At 43.6% G+C, this 27,043-nt stretch overlaps 2 protein-coding genes across 2 annotated transcripts in view; both read right to left on the bottom strand.

The window, feature by feature from the left end:
• The window catches only part of STT3B (STT3 oligosaccharyltransferase complex catalytic subunit B), a gene marked incomplete in the record, with an annotated part of 781,351 nt that overhangs the window by 80,521 nt on the left and 673,787 nt on the right, over positions 1-27,043 (bottom strand).
• On the bottom strand, positions 10,913-12,191 carry LOC122798827 (B-cell receptor-associated protein 29-like). The gene is made up of 2 exons (XM_044067953.1): positions 11,461-12,191; positions 10,913-11,151 (listed from the first exon to the last, which is right to left on the bottom strand). Exons 1-2 carry the CDS (start codon positions 12,035-12,037, stop codon positions 10,913-10,915), a joined length of 816 nt encoding a protein of 271 aa, XP_043923888.1. The 5' UTR covers positions 12,038-12,191.

The raw sequence follows: 27,043 nt of genomic DNA, 5'->3' as shown, positions 1-27,043 counted from the left end.
GGGGGGACGAAGAGGGACTAGAGTCCTCAGCATCAGAATCCTCATACGCAGATAAGGTAAATCCTGGTAATCAGAGGAAACAGAAAATTCAGAATCCTGGTCAGAAGTATCATAAGCAAACTCAGTCTTAGATCTCTGAGGGGGAAGGTTGGCTTCCCCTAATTAAAGTAATAAGGTCTTCAGCCATTCTTATCATATGTTTTTAGGCATAGAGGCCTGACCATGTGGTCTGGGCGTCAGTTTTCTAGGCATGGTTCGAGTCTTAGGCCTTGAAGAAGAAGATGGCGTCAGTTTAATACGCAAGTCAGTAGGCCTGAATATACCCACAGAAGGTAGAGACATCTGCAGGTTCCACAGTTGAAGCATCTCGTGGCATACAGGACTCCGAATGGGTCTCATTAGAGGCCTGCGAATCTGAAGTAGTGGGTATCAGGGGCTGCAAAAGCACCTCAGCTGAGTACCGGCGAACTGGTGACTGGCTTAGGAGAAGAATCGTCAGCAGCTTTGGACCTCGGCAGCCTGTCTCCGTCTCTATCTGCGTTTTTTCGGAATGTCGGTAGTCGGATGGCTTACCGAAGACATATCGGGATAATTGAACCGCGCACCAAAATATTTAGAAGCGTAAATATAACGATGACGGATAGTTCGTGGGTTTAAATAAGGCACAAAACAGACTGAGGTAAGTTGTGGTCAGGGCCTAGGCAAGGAATACAGTACGAATGAAATTCTTTAGGAGGTATTTGCTTTCCACAAGTAATGCAATTATTTATTTTTACTGACATCGGTTTAGGGCAAGAAAAAGTTTCCCCAATGGGGTGCTTAGCGTTTAGTTGAAGCCTTCGGTTCTGAAACTTGAAAACGAAAATTTCAGGAGTCGGCTGACTGGCACTTGTGAACTGCTTCTGCTTTGGGCACCGCATGGCAAGAAAGACTGATGTAATGGCGTCAGCTGCATGTTTTATACCCCTGATGACCTGACGTCACGGAAGAAGGGACAGCAACCGATACAGGACCCAAGACTTTGTTAATCAGGCTGGCTGAGGGCTACTGCAAGCAGATAACCCGAATGTGATGACTGCAACAGTGAAACGCGAAGAACATCATGTACAGTTACACTAAGTGGACAATGAACACTTTGAAGCACAAGATACAGAGGGCTACTGCTTCTCGTTGAAAAAGTACAGTTGGATAAGTTACACCTACTCATGACAGTAGATGCATAAATTCTTCACTGCTGCAGAAGCCTAGGGGTTTGTATGCATCCTGCCACGAACAGAGCAAGAGTCCAGCTTACAAAAACTTTTGCTCCCTCCCAAACTGTTACTCTGGCTGCATATGTTAAGCCCTTTTTGCAGGCAGCTGTATAAAGCAGCCAGAGTGAGAAAAATCTTGACAGCCTTCTTGCCACTAACCAAAAAATAGGGAACTCATTCTGAACTTAAGATATAAATAACAAGCAACTTTCAATCCCACTAGAACTATATACAACAAAAGGGGATGTGGGTGGGTGCAGTTTCATGCAGCAGTTAAGAATCTCAACACCTACTGTTATGGGTAGGTGCAATTTACACAACTGTACTATATTCATCATTCTCGCTGCTGCAGCAGCCTATGGGTAGACTACAAAGGTATGTGAGCAGGAAAGACAAGGGAGCAGGAGCTACTGGATAATGGCCAGAGCAAAGCCTGCTCTGGATCTGAAAAAGGAATTTAGTTCATACTGCTTTGTAAATGTCTGATTATACGACCAAGTTGCCGACTCTAGAACACTTCTATAGAATACCCCTTCCAGTATGCCATAGCAAAACCAATGCCAATGCCTTAATACTGCCTGGAATGGATTTGCCATAGTGAGAGTAGCAAAACACAATTAGCACAAGGCAACCACCTGGACATGGGTTGGCATTTTCAGTCCAAGAGCTGGTTAACTTTCCTGAAGGACTTAGTTTTGTCAAGACTGTAAAGAGTTGCTATGCACATGTAGTGTGTACAGTTTTAATCTGCATTTTATTTATTCTGGATAGCAAACGGGGAGATTGACAGCTGGATTCAACATGAACTCTGAAACAACCTTGGGCATACAGGAGGAGTTTGTGCATAGAGTGACCCTGTCTTTATGGAAAACCGTAACAGTGGGAAAACAATGGGACCCTGCAACTCAGATACTCTTCTTGCAGATGACAATTAAATCAGAGCAGGTTTTCCAGGTAAAGAACCATAAATCATTTTGAATGACTGGTTCAATGGGTGACTGAGTAAATTTTTATAGCTCAAAGGTAAGATCCCCAAGGAGGAGAAGCCTATTTTGAGGAGGTCTCTGGCATGACTCCTTTCAGAAACTGTTTAAATGTAAACAGAGAAGAAAGGGAGATCCGTGGGTAGACACACTGACATGTCTGCTGGTGTTCAAATATTTAAGCACCAGTGGTACAAAAACCCTTGTCATTAGCTAGGCACCAGCCAATAAATTTCTTCCATTTGACAATATATAGTTTCTAGGAAGACTTCTTGCCTCTTTCAGTAATTGCTGCACATCCTCATGAAAGACGTGCCTAAAGGGGCTCAAAATTGAATCCTGGCAGACAGCTGAAGCGGTTTAATATTGGGGTGAGTCAAAACTCTCCTGGTCATCTGTGAAGAAGCTTAAGGCAATGGCCCCTGGCCAATGCTAGAAGAGTGAACCAGTTCTGACTGGGCCAGAAGGGAGGCAACAAAAAGATTTTTGAAGAGTCTTTTACCCTGGAAATACGAACATCCCAGAACAAGTGAATGAAACCTAATCAGTTTTCCAGACCTGCTTGCAGGGGAGCCCTAGAACAAAATCTTTTCAGTTGTGTTTTAAAAGGATGTGAACAGATCAACTTGAAAGGTTTCCCACATCTGGATCAGCTCCTGGAGGATTTCTTCATTAAGCCTCCAATCTTGAGTGTCTGCCCATGATCTGCTTAGCTTGTCTGCCACTATGTTTTTCTCTGATGGTATACAAGAAGCTTTTAAAGTAAGAGTGGCGAAGTGCCATCTCCCAAGTTGTCACTGCCAGATGGCATAGAGGGTATGGCCTGGTGCCCGTTTATGTATCACATCACCGTGGTGTCTGTCATGATCTGCAGGGGACCAGGGTCCCAGACATTGTGCAGAGGCATGCAGCTCATAAAAAATAAACAAAAAATAAAAATGTTGCTTAGTACTTAAGTGCTTTGCTCCAGCTGAACTGTCCCCCTAATCCTTGTACTTTTACTCCACTGAAACCACTCCCCAAACAAAATCTGAGGAATCTGGCTGCACAGATTGTGTTCAGGTGAGTGGAAAAAAAAGCGAAATCAGGACTGTGAGCCATCTGATCCCTCCATCAATGCAGCTCATTATCATCATCAGAACCCCCCATCCCTTTTGCCACTGTCTATATGGGGCTAGGGTGTGTCAACTGTTGCCATCTCTCATAGGGTTGCCACCTTTTCAAATGGACAAAGTGGGACATTTTTGGTACAAACATCAGATTTTACAGGCTGACACATACCCACAGTCAGTACAAAGGTTAGAACTTAACTTTTTTGCCTAAATAAAAACTTATTCTTGTAGCATTTTAGTTGCTTATTCTGTTTCTTATAACATTTAGGTATTTTAGATACAGAATAACTGATTTATACAACTATTACATAAAATATAGGAAATAATTTTGTCCTAAAATCTCAGGACATTTTGCCATTTTTACAATTTTTTGTCAGGACACAACTGCCCAAAGAGGGACTGTCCCTCGCAAAGAGGAACTGTCCCTCGCAAAGTGGGACAGGTGGTAACCCTAATCTCTCATGAATCAATGTCACTCTCCCACCCTGACAGTCATTTCTACCACAAGTCTCGCACACTATCCATCCGTTTGTTGGATGCCCTCATTTTCTCTTGCCATTTTTCCGTCTGTCCCAAACTCATCTTCACCAGATTGTCTTCTGCTTTCCTGCCCAAACCACCACTATCTACTCTCTTTGACCTTCTCTGCAACTGGAGCTACTTGGGCTTCTACTCTGATGTTCCACATTTTGTCTGTCCCACAGTGTGCATCCTTCCATCCATCTCAGACACTTAAATTTTACATTCCTCAACTGCTCTGCCTTTACTACCAAAGTTTCTATACCATATAGTAGTACTGGTTACATCACTGTTTTCTACTCTACTTTTCAGCTTCTTTGGCATTCTTCTGTAATACACTACACACTATGCCAGTTGGCTGCAGCCCCTCAGATTCTAGCTTTTACCTCCTCATTCAGATTTCCCCTCTCCTTAACCAACCCAGCTAAGTGCTTGAAACTTTTAATTTGTTCCAGTATTTCCCTACTATCTTAATTCTCAGCTGCTTTCGATTTCCCTATTAACTGCCATTAAAACTGTCTTATCTGTACTCTGTTTCATACAAATTTGCTTTCAGTTTTGTATTCCATTCCCCTATCCTTTGCTGAAATTCTTGTTCAGAGTCTGTTTGTAATACCACATCTGCATACTGCAACTTTGTTGATTTGTCCCCTTTGACCTGTTTGTTAAAGTACCCCACCACCAGTATGAACAGTAATGGGCTCAGAACTGAATCCTTATGCACACCTGTACCCCACTGGGACCTCCTCAGAGTCTGAACATCATTCATACTTGTGTCACTGGGTCCTTGTACATAGTCTGCACTAATTCTACCAGTCTTTGTGGTACACTGAACCATCACAGGACTGCCCAAATTAGCTTTCTTGGAACCTTGCCATTATGCTTTCTCCAAGTCTAGAAAGGTCAGTTGTGTTGTACACTGATCTGGATCAGAACAGAGTCTTCCACCTTACTTTCTATTCCTTTGTGTATTTATCACCCTCTTCAGAACTTTCATGCAGTATGAGATGAGTTTGATAACATTGTTCTTGTACACTGGCACTTGTATGCTTATTCTCCAATCATCTGTGATAGGCCTCTCTCTCCGTACTACTATGAATACCCTTAGGAGACATTTCTCCCCAACTCACCCAACATCTTGATCGTATCTGCTGTGACCTCATCTAAGCCTGCTGCATTCCCTGGCTTAATTTTCCTTGATGCTATTCTTACTTCTTTTCTAGGGTAGGGTCCTCCTCCTCTTTCATTGTAGTCTGTGTCTGGGGTCAATACAGCTTTGGTGGGGTTTTCTTCAGCCCGAAGCTGCTGTTATGTACTCTTATCTGTCTTTGATGTCTTGTAAAACTGGTGAGCAGGCTGTTGCTAGCATCCCTTATGGTGTCTGATGACTTCTTAGTCTTCTCTTTGCAATGCAAGAGTTGCCGTGTACCATTTACTAGAGCGCATCTGATGTCTTGCTCTTCACTACTGCCACTGCCCTCAGCCTCATGTTAGCCAACCAGTAATCTTACGCCTGGTCCATCTTTTCTCTCACTTTTTCATGCACACACACTTTTGACAATTTCCTAGACTTCTGCATTCCACCACCATCTTTCCTTATGTACCTTATTACCATACATGGCTATAGTATTCACACCAGCTGTTTTGAGCTGCTTTCATTCTTTTTCAACTCCACCCCGATTTCTTCTTCTTTCTGAGGTGCTACAGCCAATACATTATACATTTATATAAATGAAAACAAACCAATCTGACATTTTCAGTTGCAAACATTGTACATCACTTATAATCTTTTGCACAGTCATTTTATATCAAACATTACATAGCCGATTCAATTTCTGCCTTCTCTTAAGCCTCATTCCTCCTCCAATACATTCTGCATGTACTGCTCCTACAGTGCTTATTTTTTCCTACGTAATTTGCTCATATCATTGTCTAAAGATCCCACTTCCAGTTAATTTATCTGTTATATATTCACTACTTCTAGTAGGATTGGTTTAGACTTTGATTTCCACTTTCTCGTGATTGCTTTTTTGGCAGCAACAAAAATTAAACTCTGCAAGGCCCTACTATGCCTAGGCAATTCTGGTTCTGTCTCACAGCTCAAAATATAATTTCCTTAGTTGCACCAATTTGCTCAACTAGTAATTCCAACAGAGTAATCTGAAGGGAATTTATAAAGCCTGACAAGTCATTACACTCCCCCAAAAATATGTTCCAATTACCTCTTTCTTCTGTATCACATCTCTAACATTTGCAATCTACTTGAGGAAAAAAATCTTTGGAGTCTGCTTAGGATACAAAAATACCTACGCAGATGCTTTCAAGCAAAGATCCTAAATATTTTTCTGTTTGTTGCATACTTGGGTGCCATATATACGTTTCCTCCCATTGTTTCTTTGTGAATTGCTTAGTCAATCTCTTCCCAGTCCCCTCTAACCTTCTCTGACAGATTTATTTATTTATTTGCATTTGTTAACCGGGTTGGTCAAGGTGGGTAAGAATTACCTTTTTTCAGTGGAGACCTGAGGGGAAAAGCCCCAAGCAGACAGACAAATACATACGAATAGAGACAAATTAACAATATTACAGAAGAAAATAATATTATGGGTACAATGGATAAGAAAAACAAACAATGAAAGTTTGAGAAAATGAGTAAGGTAGGCCAGAGGCATGCATGCAAAAAGATTTATGAAAAGGTGTTCAGAGCAAGATCTCTGAATTAAGTTAAAGTAGGCAAAGAAATGATGTTTTAGGTGTGGAGTTAGTAGTGTGGGAGTTTTAGGTGGGAGCATGTGAAGGACAATACCATTTGGAGGAGAGATGGGAGAGAAGCATGGATTTGAAATTGTTGTGGTTAGGTATATTACGTAGTGGTGTGGGGAGATTGTTCCATAGTTTGGCTATAGTGTGGGATAGTAGTAGTTTACACCAGCTGGGTGGATGGGTTTGTGTACATGCAGGTGGTTTTGGCCTGTGGATCTCAGGGTACGGGTAGGTGTGTAGGGTGTTAGAGATTTAGCAAGAGAGGGGCATTCTGCTGGTTTAAAGATGAGTTTGTGGGCTGTTGTACGTTGTAGGTACTTTAGGCGGTTGTGGAGTTCTAGCGAGTTTAGGGTGTGTAGGGAGTGACAGTTATGGGAAGAGTTCTTAGAATTGGTTGCAAATTTGCAGATTTTGTTGTAACAGGCCTCAAGTTTAGCACAGAGTCCGAGTTGTAGGTTGGAGAATAGGGGAGCACCGTACAAGAGGGGGGGGGGGGAGGAAGGAAGGTAGATGCAAGGGTATGACGGGAAGATGGAGTAAGGTAGTAGTTGTGTCTGTAGAGGAGGCCGATTTTCTGGTGGGTTTTTTTGATTGCTGAGAGGATGTGGGAGTCGAATTTTAGGTTTTCATCGATGGTAATGCCAAGTAGTTTGGTACTAGGAACCATTTCAAGAGGGGTGTTATTGTGGCTTTTGATGGAAAATTAGACTTTGTGGAACTGGGAAGTTTTAGTGGGAGTAAATATCATTAGCTTTGTTTTGTTGGCATTTAGGGCCAAGTGATGCGATTGCATCCATGATTCAATTTTGGAGAAGACTGTTTGGGTATTAAGTAGAAGTTTGGAGGGGCAGGAGGCTGAGCAGATGATAGTGGAGTCATCTGCGTATTGGATGACTGAGGCTTTAGGGATGGAGAGGTGAAAGTTGTTAATGAATAAGTTGAAGAGCAGAGGGCCAAGTACTGATCCTTGGGGAACTCCTGTGGGTGTAGGTAAGAAAGGGGAGGTTAACTCTTTCCATTGTACAGCCTGCTGGCGTGTGGAAAGGTAGCTGGAGAACCAGTCTAGGGTTGAGGGAGATAGATGCAAGTGTGAGAGCTGGGACAGGAGGAGGGAATGGGAAATAGTGTTGAATGCCTTTGACAGGTCAAGAAAAAAGATACGTATTTGCCGCTCTCACGTGCTAGGTTGACTGTTTTGATGAAGGAAATGAGGGCTGCCATGGTGCTGTGGCCTGGGCGGAAGCCGTGCTGGGTGGGAGAGAGGAGTTTGTGCTGGATTAGGTAGGGCATGAGCTGGGAGTGGATGGCTTTCTCTAGAATTTTAGAGAGAGTAGAGAGTATAGCTATGGGTCTGAAGTTGGTAGTGTCTGTGTTCTTACCACCTTTGTGGAGATGAATTATGTATGCATAACGCCAGATGGTTGGTACATAGGATTCCTGAATGGATCTATTAATGAGGATGGATATGGGGATAGGCTATAGATTCGGCTGATATTTGAAGAAAATTTGCTGGAAGGTTGTCAGGGGCATTGCGGCATGGTTTTAGCTTTTGCAGTAGTCTTTTTATAGTATAGGTGGAGACGGGTTTAAGTGAGAATAGCAGTGGAGGAGGGGGTGAGAGAGAGGGTTTGGGGTGCAGGGTGAGGGGTTAGTATTGATGGATGGATTGGGGAAAGTGGAGGATAATTTAGCTATACAATCAATGAAAAATGTGTTGAAGTTAGTGGCCGTGTCAAGACTTGAGAGGTTGGGATTGGGGCAGGGGTTGGAAGTTTTACCAGGGTGGAGTATTGAAGACTTGAGAGGTTGGGATTGGGGCAGGGGTTGGAAGTTTTACCAGGGTGGAGTATTGAAGAGATGGATGTCCAGAATTTCTTTGGATTGTTTGAGTGTTTGTATTGCAGACTGCTGTAGTAGTTTTTGCTATCTTTTGTTATTGATTTTTTGGCCAGGTTACGAAGATGTTTATATTCTTGGAGGGTGGTGGGTTTTTTCTGTTTTTGGTACAGTTTCCACTTTTTGTTTCTCTGAGTGAAATCAATTTAGTTTCTTGGGATAGCCAGGGGCAGGAACATTTTTGATAAGTTTGGTTTGTAAAGGGGCTACTTTATCAAGTAAGGTAAGGAAGGTTTGGTTAAAATATGTGACGGTGTTATCTAGTGGAAGGATTTTCAGTGGGGAGCAATTAGTACCCTTGAGGCACTCAGAGAAGATTTCGGGGTTGAAGGAAGATAGGTTACGGGATTGTTTGAAAATGTGTTGTTTTTCTGTGTGTGAGGATAGGCGGTCAGTGAAGGCTGGTAAGTGGTCACCTAGGGGGTATGGTATTACACCAGCTTTCGAGATACGGTTGGGAAGTGTTGTTAATATCCAATCTAAGATGGTACCGGAGAAACCATCTTTGTTTGGCCTAGTAGGGAGGTCTATTAGTTGGGTGAAATTGTAGAGGTTGATAGAGTGAGATGGGATATCTATGAGGAAGGAGGTCCAATTAATATTTACATCACCAAGAATGTAGGTTTCATATTTGATGTTGGAGTTAAACCAAGAGAGGAGGTCTTCCAGAGTTTTGATAGTCTCCGGGTGGGATGTAGATGGAGCAGATGCAGATGGATTTATAGTTAAGTTTTAGAAAGCCTACAGTCATTTCTGCATTGGCAAATGTTGGGATGGGGTTGGTCAATGGAGTAAAAGTGAGAGTGGAGGAGTAGATAATTGCTACGCCACCTCCTTTTCTATGAGTTCTATCATATATATAATGTGGTAGCCTGGAGGAAGGATTTCATTATCTCTGATGGAGGGTTTGAGCCAGGTCTCAGAGACAGCGGTTATGTCTGGCTGGTTGTAAGAGTCAGGCATGAAGGTTGGGGATTTTATTACGGAGGCTTTGTGCATTTAGGGTCATGAGGCGGATAAGTCTTGTGTTTATGTTGATTAGAACTTGGGTTAGGGTGGGTACAGGTAGGGGTTGGGCCTGAGTTAGGATGGATGTCACCTGACAGAGTGAGATATGAGAGAGGAGCTAATTGAAGAAAAGTAGAGGATAAAGGGAAGTATGTTTTTTTGGGGGGAGGGTTGCCTTAGAGAAAGTAGATAGAGTGGGGTGAGGAAATGGTGATGTAGGGAGTAAGGAGAGTTTGAAAAGATTGGATGGGCTGGAGGAGTAAAGTTCTGGAGAGATCTGTGAATATGAGTTGGATATATCTGGGGGGTGTGAGGTGGTGGTGTGTGTGGTTAGAGGTAGGTATGTATTAATGTGGAGGCTAAGTTGGGTAATGTAGGTTAGGGATATTAAAAGGGTAGATAGTAGTAGAGCTTGGTGTGGGAAGGTAGGCATTGTAGTACAGAGGTGTGAGGTGTGGTGTATGTATGAGAGAGGGTGGAGGTGTGTATGAAATTGGTGTATGTATGAAGTGCTACGCTCATCATGCAAACTGTAATGTTCCAAAGGTCGCTCTTTTTCTCTTGAAAGTTCACCAGTTTCACCAATGTAACTACCATGTCTTGTTCGCTGCTCTCTGACATTTGCATGAAAAGGTGACAATGACCTCTTGCTTGTACTGATAATTGTGCATCAGTCCCATATCTGAAGAATTACTGTTTTTCTTCTTCAGGTATACCGGTTCTACTTCCAAAGTACAGCAAACATTGGGAATTTCCTCTGGAAGACCCAGTCTTAGCTTTCCTGGTCCCCATCTTGGTCCCTTAAAAAGTACAGAAAGCTTGTTGTAGAAACCAGGTACGATCCAAAATGTAATCCAGATGTGAAGCAGGAGCTGAAATAGGTCAGCTGAGATGGCAGTAGTGTTGAGAGCATACGGACCATTCACCAGACCTCCACACACAATCAACATAGCAATTGTGGTTCCAGTTCCATTCGGACCGATATTGTTAAACAGGAACAACATGGGAGCTGCTACAATGAGCATCACACAGCAGGTTGTCGCTCTCCCTCCCATGTAGTTAGAGACTATACCTGCAATTATCCCACCTAAAATTCCTCCAAAATCAAAGAGCGTAGATATATCTCCAGCACCTTTTGAATCCAAATGTGCTACGTTGAGAATGAACAGTGGTAGCCAGTAAAGGAAGGTGTAGCTTACGAGCTTGGCAAATAGTAAGCAGAGGGAAAACTCCAACACACCTGGAATTTTAAGGGCACTTACAAAGCTGATGGCAGTGGGCTCTTCAATGACAGTGCCCCGCTCTGTGGGTATGTTGATACTGCCCTCTGCTGCATGGTTCGGGCTCCTAAAGAGTTCCTCATCACTACCATTTCTGATTAATGGTGTCTGTTCAAGTCCTTCATGGTGTTGAGGAGACAGCAATCCACATCTTCTTGACATTCCACTGTTGGCTGTGGTATGCTGTTATCTGCTTCACTGCCATCAGACGGACCTGCTGGCTGTGGTATGCTGTCAACTGCTTCACTCCCATCAGATGGACCTGCTGGCTGTGGTATGCTGTCATCTGCTTCAGTGCCATCGGATGGACCTGCTGACTGTGGTATGCTGTCATCTGCTTCAGTGCCATCAGATGGACCTGCTGACTGTGGTATGCTGTCATCTACCTCACTGCCATTAGATGGACCTGTTGACTGTGGTATGCTGTCATCTGCTTCACTGCCATTAGATGGACCTGCTGACTGTGGTATGCTGTCATCTGCTTCACTGCCATCGGATGGACCTGCTGGCTGTGGTATGCTGTCATCTGCTTCACTGTCATCAGATGGACCTGCTGGCTGTGATATGCTGTCATCTGCTGCATTGTCATCAGATGGACCTGCTGGCTGTGGTATGCTGTCATCTGCTGCATTGCCATCAGATCGACCTGCTGGCTGTGGTATGCTGTCATCCGCTTCACCGCCATCAGATGGACCTGCTGGCTGTGGTATGTTGTCATCTGCTTCACCGCCATCAGATGGAACCCCTTTTAATGCTTCATTCTCCTCCATGCATTTCTTAGCAGCATCACTAGAAGATTCTGCTTGACATTTCAAGACATCGGAATTTCCACCTTCTGATGCCAGTTGGGTGATTAATGTAATCAAACGTTTAAATGAAAGCCACAAAAACAAGAAAAATCCTGAGATATAGAGGTTTCTTTGCGCTCTGAAAAGTTTCATGTGGACATGATCATATGCATTAGGAAACTGCTTTGAATCTGTACTTACTGTATGAACAGCAGAATACTTTCGAACTTCTCTCACAGCATCAAGAAACAAAACCACTAATATAACTATAATTGCCAAGAATGCTCTATTCCAATACGTAGCAATTTTCCCCCAAAACTGGAAATTGAAGATCTTCTGCCACCTTTGAGCAGAGATAAATGGAATACAAAGCAATAAAATCACTGCAATTTCAGTGTAAAGGAAAGATGCCACTGCGGTCCACTGAAGAGTCATTGTCTTGTTCTGTTCTTGAAACCTGTCAATTTTCAGAGTTCGAAGTTGAGAACCGAAGTGTGAAAAGTAATCCAATGAGAAACAGTTACTGTTCTTATTAAATTAAAAAAAAAACGGTACTAGGTATTAAAAATAGAAAACGTTAATCCGTTTACGGCTGTATGATTACCACAGTCATTGTGCTATGTTCTATATGCTCCACTAATCCTCCCTTTTTAACAGCAGCTTCTGTTCTAGATTCTATGAAAGATTCTACCAGTGCTGGCCTTTCACTTTGGATCCCTCTATTCCATTCTCTCTGCCTATAATCTGATATCAATCCTTAATAGGGAAGGCAATCTTCAGCTTGCAAGTCCAAATGAGTTCTTGGCCTCTTCCCATTTTATTGCCCTTCCCTGTCAAATTATTTGCTCCCAATACCTTGGGGTTCCTTATTTAATTTTCTCCAGCAAATTACAGCTCACTCTTGCCTATTTTCTGTATCCATAACTGCAGTCATCCCCAATGGCCGAATCTTCTTTCTCCACTCCCATACTGGCTTAGTTCCCCCTCCTACCTCCCTCCTAGCCTCTTAACTCCCACAGGAATACCATCAATTCCTGGAGACCCCCCCCCCACAAGTGGGGAGGCGCCATTATCTCAATTTTTATTTTAGTTATTGGCGCAAGGTCTAAAATAGTTATTGGATGTGTATCAAAGCTTTCAATTAAATGCACACGCTCCTGTGAAATACAATTTCTATCTACCCTAGCCCAGTTTTTGTACCTTGGGGAATAAGCTCCTACTACTGAATTCACATCTTCCATAGCAAATAGTCATACATTTATTCAAAATCTACTTTCTTTTGTTATATTTTCCCTTCTAGGCCCCCCAGATGCATCCTCAAATTCCAGTCCTCCTCTTTTAAGTAATATTCCCTGCTGAAAACGTATTTATTCAGAAATTTACTTCAGCTCCATTGTAGCAGACTTGGGTGGAATATAAATATATGCCAGCGTAAACCACCTCCCCTGTCAGTAGCTCCTTACCACTAGAAATACCATCATCATCTTTTTTTATCCTTTATCAAAACATCTGTCAAAAAACAAATTGAAGGTCATGCTGCTTAACTCTAGGAGCCTTAACCTGAAAATGCACTCATTGGAGGCTCTCCTTGCACTGGAAGATGCCAATGTCTGTGTGGTTACAGAAACTTGGTACAGGGCTGCGGAGAGCACCCCTGGCTTACCAGGCTATACCTCATTCCACACATTCAGACACAAAATGAGGTTGGGAAGACTAAGGATGGTGGAGTCTCTATTTTCATTAAGGACAAGCACACCTCCAGACTGGTTTGCCAGCATGATGCACTAGAAAGTACAGTTTTGTACCTACCATAAATGTAGATGTCCGATAGGCATGCATCTGCAGTCCTTACAAATGGGTTGTCCTGTCGTCAGGCAGCCCTTGATTGGCGGATTCCAAAGTCTGGGTCTGGCCTCGGCTGGTGTCGCACTTCACCCGACGTCATAGCTGCAGTTCTTCGGGTATAAAGGCATCAGCCGACGCCATTTTCCTCAGTGTTTCTTGCCCCAGATGCCAGGTGCCCTCTAGGAAGGCTTAATTTGGATAAATGCAAATGGTTCCAAATAGTAGAGAGCAAACAAAAAATAAGCATGTATGTACATATATACAAACAAATACACCATAATAGATTCCCCCAGCTAGCTACAAGATGGGCAAATACCCCAGGAGTACCACAGAGGCGAAGGAGGGTGGGTAATCCTGACTGCAGATGCATGCCTATCGGACATCTACATTTATGGTAGGTACAAAACTGTACTATGTCCTTCAAGGATGCATCTGCAGTCCTTACAAATGGGTAGAATACCATAGCCAAACTGGGGGAGGAGGAGAAATAAGATTATGGTGTAGTTAGGATCCCTTGCAAAACAGCAGTGGCAAAACCTGCTCGGGATCTGGAGTATAAAGGTAAATTATAATGCTTGGCAAATGTATGCACGGAGCTCCAAGTAGCAGCCTCTAAAATGTCTTTGGTAGCCACTCCTCGTAAAAAAAGCTGTGGTAGTGGCTGTAGCCCTTGTAGAGTGAGGCCTGATGTTTTATGGAGTTTTCTTCCCATGGTAGGAGTAACAGAATCTAATGCAATTTCCTATCCACTTAGAGATTGTCTGTTTTGAAATTGCTTTTCCTTCCATTCCTGTTGCATATGCTACCAGTAGCTGGTCAGTTTTTCTATTGCTCTTGGTCCTGTCCAGGTAGTAACGTAAATGTCTATGCACATCTAAGGTATGCAACAGTCTTTCTCCCCTGTTCTGTGGGTTGGGGAAGAATGTAGGTAGGTGGATAGCTTGATTTAAAGATACCCTGGAGACCACCTTTGGCATAAAAGTAGGATTAGTTCTCGTGGACACTATCTTGATGGAAGATCAGGAAGGGCTGTACTGCCATTAATGCCTGTAGCTCAGATACCCTTCTTGCTGAAGTGATTGCAAGCAGGAAAGCAGTTTTCCATAAGTACTGTAAATCTGCTGTAGCTGCTGGCTCGAAAGGAGGGAGTGTCAACTTTTCTAGCACAAAGTTCAAGTCCCATGCTGGCAATGGTGGCTTCCTAGGTGGTTTTACATTTTTAATTCCTCTCAGAAACTGCCTGAGCAGAGGGTGAGAGAAGACTGGAGGATCCAAGTTGTATTCTGCTGAAATAGCTGATGCATGAATCTTAATGGAAGAATAGGACAGGCCGTTGTGGAAGAGCTCTGCCAAGTATTCCAGGATGTTAGGTATGTTTGCAAGTGACACATTCTCTCCTTTTGCAGTACTCCAAATGAGATATCTTTTCCATTTCGCTGAATAATTTTTTCTTGTTGAGGGTCTGCGAGCCTCCAAGAGAATGTCCTTAACCCTTTGAGATAAATCCGGGTTATTTGGTCTTATGCAATGTTCCAGGCAGCCAGCTGCAGTGTTTTCAGGTTTGGATGCAGGGTTTTGAAGTTGTTCTGTGTTAACAGCAAGGGAACCAGGGCAGAGGCCATATTTGTTCCCGAGACATACTCCTCAGTAATGGGTACCAATGTTGCCTTGGCCAGTCTGGAGCTATCAGGATGATCCTTGGGCGGTCTTCTTTGATCTTCAATAGCACCTTGTGCATCAAAGGAAGAGGTGGGAATGCATATGCTGTCAGGTTTTTCCAACTGAAAGATAGGAGTCCACTTTCCAAGCAAGTGGGTGGTGCGTCCTTGTGCAGAATTTTTCAGTTGGTGATTGTGTGGGGATGCAAATAAGTCTATTTCTGGTAGTCCCCATTTCCCTGTAATGGTTTTGAAGATGTCCGGATGCAGCATCCATTCGTGGGCATCCGTGGTAGTTCTGCTCAGGATGTCTGCTAGAGTATTTTCTTTTCCTGGCACAAAAATTGCTTGTAACTGAATGTTGAAGCTCAGTGCCACATTCCAGAGGTCCATTGCCATCCGGCATAGAGGGTATGAATGTGTGCCTCCTTGTTTGTTGATGTACCACATAACTGTGGTGTTGTCCGTCCTTATCAGCAGTTGACCCTGTTGAAGAAATGGTCGGAATGCTTGAATTGCCAGTTTTACTGCCAGCATTTCTTTTTGATTTATGTGTAGGTGCAGCTGGTCTTGAGTCCATAAGCCTTGTATGCACTTGTCCAGCATGTGTGCCCCCCAACCGAGGTCCGAGGCGTCTGTTGTGATGGTCTGGCTTAGTTGAGTGCTGTGGAAGGGTAGTCCCTTGTTTGATTGACAGGCCTGAGCCCACCATTGGAATTCTTGCTTCAGGCATGGAATTATTGGAATTTGGGTTTCTAGGCTGTGCTTGTGCTGAGACCATAAATTCCTTAGATACCACTGTAACTTTCTCATATGTAGTCTGGCATGAGGAATCAATATTATGCAGGATGCCATGTAGCCGAGAGCTTGCAGGACTTTTCTTGCTGTTAGCTGGTTCTGCTTTGTTAATGCCATGAAGTAGAGAGGGAGTTGCTCCTGTTTTTCTACGGTCAGGAATGCCATTTGTTTTGATGTGTCCAGATCTGCACCCAAGAAGGTTATCCTTTGGGATGGTATCAGCCTTGACTTTTTTATATTGACTGTGTATCCCAGGGCTTGCAGTAGATGAATGACCCTTTCCAAATCTTTTGTTAATTTGTTTTGTTGTCCGCTTGTAACAGGCAGTCGTCCAGGTAAGGGTAAATTTGAATTCCCTGAAGCCTGCAATGAGCAATTACTGATGCCAGGCATTTCGTGAATACTCTGGGTGCAGTAGATAAGCCAAAGGGCAATGCTGAGAATTGATAATGCTCTGATCCTGCAAGAAATCTGAGGTATCTTCTGCAATTTGGTCGTATGGGGACGTGCAGGTATGCCTCCTTGAGATCTAGAGTTACCAGCCAAGACTCCTTGCCCAGCATGGGAAGAAGCTGCTGTAGGGTCAGCATTTTGAATTTTGAAACAATGAGGTATGTGTTTAAAGCGGACAGGTCAAGAATAGGTCTCCATTGGTTTTCTTTTCTTGGTACCAGGAAGAGTCTGGAGTAAAATCCTTGTCCTTGTTCCATAGATGGTACCCTTTCTACAGCTCTCATCCTTAGTGAGTTATTTGTTGTAGAGCTTCTGTCTTCTGATTTGGAGGTAGGTTTGGCATTCCTCTCTTCCTTGGCAGAGTATGGAAGTGAAACCTGTAACCTTGGTCTATTGTCTGTAAAATCCATTTGTCTCCTGTGATGTAATGCCAGTTTACTGAAAATAAGGCTAGCTTCCCGCCTAAGGGTGCCTCTAGTTGTTCCCTGGTAGGCGGTGCCAGAGCCAAGTCACTGTGGTTGTCCTGTGGAAGTGGTGGTGGCTGGATCTGTGGCTGTACCTCGCTGGTTGTTAGCCTGCCACTGACAACCCCTGTAGGCACCTCTGGATTGACCCCTGCCTCTTGAGCGCCTATTCCTGCCTCTCGGAGCTCTGGAGGTGTCTGGAAAGGACCAATTCTTGGAAGGCCAGTTCCTGCTAAACCTTGGAGGCTGGACCTGCAAGAAATCCTTGACTGTCTGGACAGATTTTGCTTTCTCTTCCACCTTCTTCAGCACCTGCTGTGCAGGGGAGCCAAACAAATTGAGCTTATCCATGGCAGCATCTAGGAGCTTTGATTTTACATGGTCTGGTAAGGACTGCTCTTTTAACCATGCATGTCTTCTGATCACTGTGCCAGTCATGGCTGATCTAAAGGAGGCCTCCAGTGCATCATAGCTGCATTTTAAGGAATGATTACTGACCTGCTGAATGTTATGGACCATTTCCTGTACAGATTTTTTGTCTAATGGTTCATCCGAGGACAGTTTTTTAGTTAACTGGTCTAACAAATTCCTGATACTGAGTCATGTGGAATTGACAGTTCAAGGCCCTAGCTAAGAGTAGCAGAAGTGTAAACTTTTTTACCCCATCTCTCTAAGGACCTAGATTCCCTTTCGGAGGGGAGGGGGTTTTTGGTAGAGGTAGCTGCTACAGCCTTGGGTCCCTGGGAGATGGTTTCGGGATCTGCAAAAGGGGCCTTAAACAAATGATAATGTGTGTCCGGAACCCTGTAGTACCTATTGGGCTTAGCAGGGGCCGGAGGAAGGGAATCAGGAGCAGTACAAGCATCATTAAAAGCACCATCCACAACAGTAAGTACTGGAGGAATGGCTAAAGGCCTATGCTGTGGCAAATGCAAAAAGGTTCTAAGCCTTTTTCTAGAGTCTGAAAAATCCTGGCCCTGCCATTGAAATTGTTCCCTCATAGCATGCAAGGTTTCCCCAAAAGAAAATTCCTCAGGCGGAGAGGCAGAAGGGATGGACTCTTTCTGCATCAGAGTCCTCATAAGGAGAAAAAGGGGCCTCTGGAGGGTTTGAATTATCTGATTCATCAGAGGAGCCATCTGAAGAAACTGGCTCAGGGGGCTCTACTCTAGTCCTCTTCTCTGGAGGTGGGTGAGAGGCCCTGTCTGGATGTGGTTGGGATCCCCGGATCAAAGAAATGAGATCCTCTGCTAGACTAAGCATTTGTGAACTAGAACTAGGCCTGTGAGAAGGGGTCTTAGCAGGCACAGTTTTGGTAGTTTTTGCTGCTTTAGCCCTGGCAAAGGCCTTAATCGACATGGATGCAGGAGGCCTAGCAGCTCCATGTGCAGGGGTAGAAATATCCAAAGGGATAGTATCAGATAAATCCTGTGAACCTGTAAGAGCAGGTGGGATTTCAGTAGCAGTTTCAGCCCAGCTGGAAGAGGCCTTGGTAAGTGGCAAGCTTTCGGCCGAAGGAAGAACCGTGGAATCGGTTTCAGCCGAAACAGAGACACTCGCGGTAGGCTTAACCGCGGTTTCGGTCGAAACCGCGGACCGCGAGTGTCGGTCCTTTTCCTTGCGTTTTTTAGAAATTTGCGCAGTCGGAGCATCCGACGGCATAATGTAAGCAAAAGCGGAGCCGAAAAACTCTTCAGCAAATTCCGACCGACGTCTAAGCGTCCGTCGGTTGAAAGAAGCACAGGCTAGACAAGCTGCTACGTCGTGGTCTGGGCCTAAGCAAGGTAAGCAGTAAGAGTGGAAATCTTTATGAGGTATTTGTTTCCCACAAGTTAAACAGTTATTCACTTTTTCTGACATCGGCTGAGGCAAGAAAGAGTCCCCAACGGGGTACTTAGCTTTTTAGAAGTCTTCGGTACTTGTAGTAGTAATCTCTGGTTCTGACCGACCGGCACTTGCGAACAGCTTCTGCTTCGGGCACCACGCGGCAAGAAAGACTGGGGAAAATGGCGTCGGCTGATGCCTTTATACCCAAAGAACTGCAGTTATGACGTCGGGTGAAGTGCGACACCAGCCGAGGCCAGACCCAGACTTTGGAATCCGGCCGACCGAAGGGCTGCCTGACGACAGGACAACCCATTTGTAAGGACTGCAGATGCATCCTTGAAGGACATCTACTCCAGGTGCAACTGACAGTTGGCAAGACACTCATCCAAGTTATAGCTAACTACAGACCTCCCCCCATGACTCAGGACACTCATTCCTCTTATCTGGATCTACTTGACTCCATCAAGGTACCCCCTAACACCCTAATCTTTGGTGACTTCAAGTAACCCACCACAAAATGGATGAACTATTCCTTCACTAATGCATTCAAATGATTCCTTGACTTCATCAGTTCTAACGCACTAGACCAGCTCGTCTCATCCCCCATAAGGGGAGATAACATTCTGGACTTGGTTCTCACCAAGGGCGACCGCTGCACCACTCTCATAGTATGTTCTTCCCTAGTGAGATCAGATCATTGGGGTGTCTCATTTGAAGTTTCTATCCCACCCCCCACCAGTTATCAAGCTAAAAAAAAAACTTCTCAAAAGCTGACAACCTCCTAAGGGAGGGTATCAGTAGCTTCATACCACCGCCCCCCTCAGAGGACACAGCCAACTATGCTGAACAGTACGTCAATGCAGTATACAAGTACCTGTACAAATGCAAGGACTCAACCATACCCAAAAGAATTAAAACCTGCTCCTCAAAGAAACACAAACCTGTTTGGTGGGCATCCTCTATCAACAGGCTTTACAACAAAAGGAAGAAACTGCTGTCCAAAGGTAAAAAGGAACAAATTCCAAATAAGAAAAACTCCCTCCTTAGCCTCAACAAGCAAATTAGATCACTAGTGAAAACCTCCAAAGCCAATTATGAATTGAAACTGAAACTAACCTTCGAACACAGGGAAACCAGAAAGCCTTATTCAATTATGTCAGGAACCTCAATTGCAAAGCCCAGGTTTAATTCAAATTAGTACTTAACAGTATCACTTACACTGACCCGGTTTGCCTTAGCCAACCTACTAGCAGATAGGTTCAGCTCAAACTTCAAACCCCTGTCCCCCCCCCAAAGGCCCTTTCAACATCCCCAGTACTTATCTCACACCTCACATCTCCGTAGATTAAGTGTTAAAGACCCAATCCAGTAGAAAGAACATAGCTTCTATGGGACCTGATAGTATCCCAGGCTATATTCTGCATCATCTCCAGCAAGAACTGGCTTCAGCAGTGAGCATCCTATTCAACCACAACCTAAGTACAGATTTCATTCCAGAAGAGTGGAGAACTGCCATTGTCATCCCCATGCGCAAAGGTGGTGCTATTACTGACCCTGGAAACTTATCACTCCATTAGCTTGACAAGTCTGATCTGTAAAGCTATGGAGCATATTATTATGGATCTCACAAACAAGGACATAAGCCATCTCCAAGCACTTGAACCCACCCAGTTCGGATTCATCAAGGGCAGATCTTACTTGTTGAACCTGGTTCACTTCTTTGAGATGGTCACCAAGGCCCTGGATAAAGGAAAGTCAGTACACACAGCTTACCTTGACTTGGCCAAGGCCTTTGACACAATCTCCCATTCGGGTATCATCAAAAAGCTAACACAACTTGGCGTAAATCCCTATCTTATCAGGTGGGTGGCCAACTGGCTCACCAACAGGACCCTGAAGGTCAAAATAGGCATGTCCACCTCAGATAGCAGACCTGTCACTAGTGGAGTTCCCCAGAGATCGGTCCTGGGACCCCTACTGTTTTGCATCTACTTTTCAGAGGTCCAGGCAAAGACAAAAGGCCTGTGGCTGACCAAGTTTGCGGACTAAGTTGGGTGCCGACTCCACAAATTATGTTACCATACTTCAAGAGAGTCTCACAGTAACTAAATGACTGCTGCCAAAGTCATGGCCTCAAGATAAACGCAAAAAAATGTATCATACCATTCGGCAAAAACATGGCCTCTGATTACCACACCAGCGGCAACCCCCTACGCACACAACCTGTGGTGAGAGACCTGGTACTCAGGTTGATAACCTTACATTGGATCATGTAGCGGCAGTGGTCAGAAATGCCTTTAACTTGGTTCATCACATAAGTAAATTGACTGCATCCATAAAAAAAGAAGTTACGTCTTACCATAACGTTCCATCTGTTTTGTCGATCTATTCTTGACGAATGGGTACGGTTCCGATCCTCAGAACTGATCTGGCAGTTACACAACTCGCTCCAGCCAAAAAAATCTCTTGAGCTGCAACTCTACCCACAATTCCACCCTCTAAATTACCTCAGATCGAGTTTGCCTCTAGAGAAGAACAGTACAATGAAAGTCAGAAACAGTGGAAACAAAAAAGCCTCTGAGGGTAAGGTACCTGCTGAACGCCAAAAATCAAAGTTAAGTAGAAAAAAGCTGCAGGTACTCCATGACAAACAAAGCCAACCAGTTTCTTCACAAAAACACTGCTTTAATCAAATGAGTAAGCGCTTTCACATCTATACAAGATGCTTCATCAGACTTCAAAAAGCAGAACTGGTTGTTTGTTCTGCTTTTTGAAGTCTGATGAAGCATCTTGTATAGATGTGAAAGCGCTTACTCATTTGATTACAGCAGTGTTTTTCTAAAGAAACTGGTTGGCTTCGTTTGTCGTGGAGTACCTGCAGCTTTTTTCTACTTAAAGTCAGAAACAGTGTCCAAGGCACCTGAAACAATAAAAACGCGGGGCAGGATTTTATTTATTTATTTTATTTACATTTGTTGACCGGGAGTGTCCGACTGGACGTAGGTCCATTTTCAGTGGAGGCCTGAGGAGAAAAGCTCTACAGTTAAAATAAACAGACAGTAGTTACATTGGATTACATAGCGATTAACAATTTAACACAGAGGGTGGCCTAATGGTTAAGGTGCTTGCCTTACAAACACAAGGTGCAGGGTTTGACTCTCACAAAAGATAATTGGCTAAGCTTAAAATGGCTCACAAGGGCAGTTAGCTTGGTACCAAATCTATGAACAACATTTAAGGCTTGTATAGGCCCTAGGGCCAATAGATTAGTACCTACCTATGAACCTATATGATTGGATGGGTAATAGGAAATTCACCCCCGGGGATCACTTCTGTGGTTCTGCTTGACAGGGGCACAGGAAAATAATTTTCTTGGGTGGCGAAAGCCAGGGTACCTTTTTGGCTAGGTTTGTATAGGCCCTAGGGCCAATAGCCTAGCACCTACCTATGAACCTATATATATATCTATATATATATATATCTATATATATATATATATATATCTATATATATCTATGTATATATATATATATATATATATATATATCTATATATATATATATATATATATATATATATATATATATAAACATAGCAATTACTTACAATATATTTACAGATGAAGAACATAGTACATCAGTAGACAACTAGAATCTTTATCTGTGAAGTACATAACAGACATTAACAAATGTTACAATAAGAAGTTCCTGCTGTATAATAAGTACTAGGGCTTATGAGCACCTGAGCTTGCTATAATCAAGGTAGTTAGTGGAGTGGAAAGAAAGGTAGTGGTTGGATGGGGTGGGTGATATTAGAGTGGGAGTTGCAAGGGCATAGCCAGCATGTTTTTAGGTGCGCTTTTAGTAAAGTTTTGAAGTGGGTGCATGATGGTATGGAGGTAATTGTAGGTGGGAGGGAGTTCCATAATTTGTCTATGGTGCAAGAGTTATTGGCTTTAGTGATCTGCAAGTGATGTTTGTTGCTAGATCTTAGTGGTCTGGTGGTGCGATAGGGTTGGAGTAGATTCCGGAGGGATGGGACATTTAGTGGATGGTTTACTAGTTTGCGGGCGAGTGAGAGTTGATACCATTGAAGGAGGTGAGGGAGTTCAAGCCAGCCCAGTTCATCAAGTGAGAGACAGTGGTGACTACGGTAGGATGCCCCTGTGGCGAATTTGGCGATTTTGTTGTAGCAGGTCTCTAGCTTGTTTATATCGCATTGCCTTAAGCTTGGTATATACTGGAGAGGCATAAAGTAGGGTGGAGATAAGGTGGGAATTTGCTACTGAAATCTTTGCTGCTTTGGTGAGAAGTTGCTTATTTCTGTATAATGCTCCTAGTTTTTGTGGACTTTTTTTATGGTCATGGATATGTGAATGTCACATTTTAGTTTATTGTCTATTTCCACTCCTAGCAATTTGGTGTGTTCAATTGGGTATATAGAGGTGTTGTCTTTTGCTGTGATGTTAAAGTGAGAGTTGTTTTGAGTATGTTTGGTGGGTTGGAAGATGAGTAGTTTAGTTTTGTTTGGGTTGAGTATTAATTGGGCATCGGATAACCAAGTTTCAACAGAGGAAAAGGCTTCCTGTGTGACTTTTTGCAGTTTGCATAGGGACTGGGCTGAGCAGATGATGGTTGAGTCATCTGCATATTGTATGAGTGTGCCATGTTTGGTGGCAGAGGCTAGATTATTGGTGAAAACAGAGAAGAGTAGGGGTCCAAGGATGGATCCTTGGGGAACCCCTATGGAGACAGGTAGTTGGGGAGATATGTCATTCTGCCATACAACTGATTGTTGGCGGTCAAGACAGGTAACTCTGAAACCAGTTGGTGACAGAGAAGGACAGGTTGAGGACAGAGATAAGTTGTTTGTGTGGGACCATGTCAAATGCTTTAGATAGGTCTAGGAAAGTAGCAGAGGAGAGATATCCATTGTTTTCATGCTGAAAGATAGTGTTAGTAAAGGAGAGTAAGGCAGTGGTGGTGCTATGGTATGGTCGGAAACCATGCTGAGTACTGGAAAGGAGGTTGTTAGTAAGGAGGTAGCCTGAGACCTGAGAGTGTATGCATCTCTCTAGTATTTTGGAGAGTGGAGACAGAATAGCTATGGGGCGGTAATTGTTTAGTTCTGTGGAGGGTCCACCTTTGTGGAGGGGAATTATATGTGATACTTTCCACAGTGTGGGAACGTAACTTTCTGATGGAGATCCATTAATCAAGATGGATACTGGGTAGGCCAGAGCATCAGCTGCGATTTGTAGATATTCACTTGGGAGGTTGTCTGCTGCTAATTTGGTGGGCTTAAGTTTTTTTTTTATGTTGGAGGTAGGTACAGGAGAAAAAGAGAAGGCAGGATATCGCTCCACCAGAAACCTGCAGGAGGGGGAAGGCAGGAAGGATGCAAGAATAGATAAAAGATAAGACAACACAGATGGAACATTATATGCAAGACAACTTCTTTATCTGATGATGTCAATTTTTATCTACTCTTGACTAATGGGACAAAATCCCCAGCTACCTTGTATCCTGGGAGAAATTATGGAAGGTTACTCCTGAGCACCACAGAGCCAAAAGATGCTCTCCTCTTGGAGACCACATTTAATTTGTAATGCCTAATAAAGGTATGAGGCTTAGCTCAAGTTGCAGTGGCACAAATTCTGAGGAAGTCCACATTTGATGTGGATGAAAGCACTTAATGTCCGGAGTATTAAGAAGCAATAAAGCGTTTGGATTTTAGTGTGGCTCCCTGGTGCATCATTCATTTAGCATAACTGTGCTGCTGTTTTGATTCTTTGTTGGATCACACTAGAACTCATTATTTAGTAGCACAAATGTCTGACATTGAAGCTCTGAAATGAAAGACTGTAGAAGTTGCCATTGATCTTGTAGAATGTGCCTTGACTGGCTTCAGAACTATCATATTCAACCTTTTGTATATGAACGATATACATTCTCTCAACCACCTGGAGAGTTACCTTGCAGACGGATCTTCCCAAAGTTGCAATGGCAAAGGATATAAGCAATTGATCCGACTGACTAAATTGTTTCATTCTATGTAAATAGAATTGCAACTGCCTATGTACATCCAGAAGGTGAAAGCAGTACTCTCCTTTGTTAGAATAATTTGGGAAAAATACTGGTAAGTCTATATATTAATATTAGCATCTGAAATCACTTTAGGCAAAAAGGTGATATTTGTTCTGAGTGACACTGTCCTTATGGAAAATTAAGTAAGGAGCTTTAGAGCATAGGGCCTGTAATTCGGAGACTCGTCTTTCTGAAGTGACAACTACAAGAAATAACGTCTTCCAAGCAAGAAACTTTAAATCACAGGTAGTTGCTGATTCAAAAGGCGGTGGTGTAAGTGACTGTAGTACTAAAGTCAAATCCCAAGGTGGGAGAGGACCCTTAAAGTGTGTGTGTGTGGGGGGGGGTTTCAAGTGTATAGTACCATTTAGGAACACTTAGCAAAGCCTATGGGAAATCGAGGGTTGGTCGCCAAAACCGAAATGAAAGTTCGAAATTGTTGAAAGAATAACAGATTCTAGAAGCAGAGGTCCCTTATTAAAAATGGCAGTCAAATTCCAAAATCTTTTTCTACTGGCACTGAAAAGGGGTGTAAATCCATTAGAAAATCTCTTCCATTTGGTTAGGGACAGTGTTCTAGTGGATTGTTTATGCGATGCCAGCAAAATATACGGTACAGGAGAAGGTATAGCATTATGCCTGGTGACTTAACGGAAGTGTAGGAACCAAGCTATCAGCGTGAGAGTCTGAAAGTTGGGATGCACTAGTCCCAGAGGATGGGACTGCAGATGTGGAACTGGGTCCAAATCCATGGTCAGCAAAGCAGATGAGGCCACAGGTAGGTAAACCACATCTGTTGAGGCCAATAAAAGAGTCATCTTGCTTCTCAACTGAGATGCTTTCTTGAGAAATATCAGGATCAGAGGAATGGGGTGGGGGGGGAGCATACAGCAGATCCGGGGGCCAATTGTGTAGAACAGTGTCTCTGGGTGATTTTCCCTGAAGGAAAATTAGGGCAAAGTAGCTTCTGCACTTGTTGAGGGGTGAGACAAACAGGTCGCTGCAAGGGTGGCCCCAACGAAGAAAAATCTCCTTCGCTTCTCTAGAATTCAGAGACCACTCGTGAGGTAGAAGGATGCATCTGCTCAGCTTGTCCGCAATTATGTTGGAAGTCCCCAGGATGTGCATTACCATCAGAAAGCAGTTCAAAGATATTGCCCATTGCCACACTCAAAGGGTTTCTTGACACAGTGGGTAGGGACTTGGTTCCCCCCTGTTCGCTGATGTACCACACTACTGACATGTTGTCTGAATAGCTATCGTCCCTGGAAGCAAGGCAAAATGAAAAGCTTGCAACACCAGAAGCACTGCCCCTAGCTCAAGTACACTGATATGCTGGCCTCGGAAGGAGACCAAGTGCCTTGGACCGTTTCCCCCTAGATAATGACCTCCCCCCCAATCTGGGAAGCATCCATGGTCACTATGGTCTTGGGCTGGGGGAAGACAAAGGGACGACCTTGAAGAATCTCTCTCAAATGCATCCAAGTGAGACTGCTTTTGCATCGGCTGGAAATTAAAATTAAGTGGTCCATGGGATGGTTCAGAATTGACCATAGCCATGAAGAAGTCTCATGTAGAATCTTGCTATTGGAACCAAAGTAATAGCCACTGCCATTGAGCAAGAGCTTGCAGAATTATTTTGTTTGAGCACAGAAGTTTAACTATTAACAGAAAAGGAATAACTACTGGAAAAACAGAAAAATTACTTGGCTGAGAAAGATCACTGGCTGGCACTTCTGATTCAAAAAGCAGCAAACTAGATCTGAGGTAATTTAGAGAGGGAAACTGAGGGGAGATTTGCAGATCGAGAAATTGTTTTTGGCTGGCGTGAGCTGTGTAATGGCCAGATCGGTTCCGAGGATCAGAACAGTTACCCATTAGTCTAGAATAGATGGAAGATTGACAACATCAGATGGGAGGTTATTACTTCTCTATACTCCTCCCTCATTAGACCAATAGAGTACAACACCCCAATTGGTATGTACCTCTTTAAACATCTGCACTAACTGGAAAGGCCCCAGAAATAACTCACAAAGAGAATCCATGGCCTCCAATACCTGTCCTAGGCAGACAGGCTCAAATCACTATCACTCAACTTGGTATCATACAGACTGCTCAGAGGTGAGCTCTCTCTCACCTACAAGGCCATCTTGGACCCTGTCATACTAGAAATGCTCCATATCCTTAAGTTTAACTCCTTGCGCATTACCTGCTCGAAAGGCCTGAATTTAATATGCAATATCAGCAAAACCTGCCAGAGAGACAGAATTGTGTCCTAGAAGCTGCCCAGTCTCTGGAATAGACCCTTCC

The sequence above is a fragment of the Protopterus annectens genome, chromosome 3.part1 (assembly GCF_019279795.1).
Source record: "Protopterus annectens isolate FY-2018-M chromosome 3.part1, PAN1.0, whole genome shotgun sequence".
In the NCBI taxonomy this organism is placed as follows: Eukaryota; Metazoa; Chordata; order Ceratodontiformes; family Protopteridae; genus Protopterus; species Protopterus annectens.
This window is presented reverse-complemented; position numbering and strand designations above follow the sequence as displayed.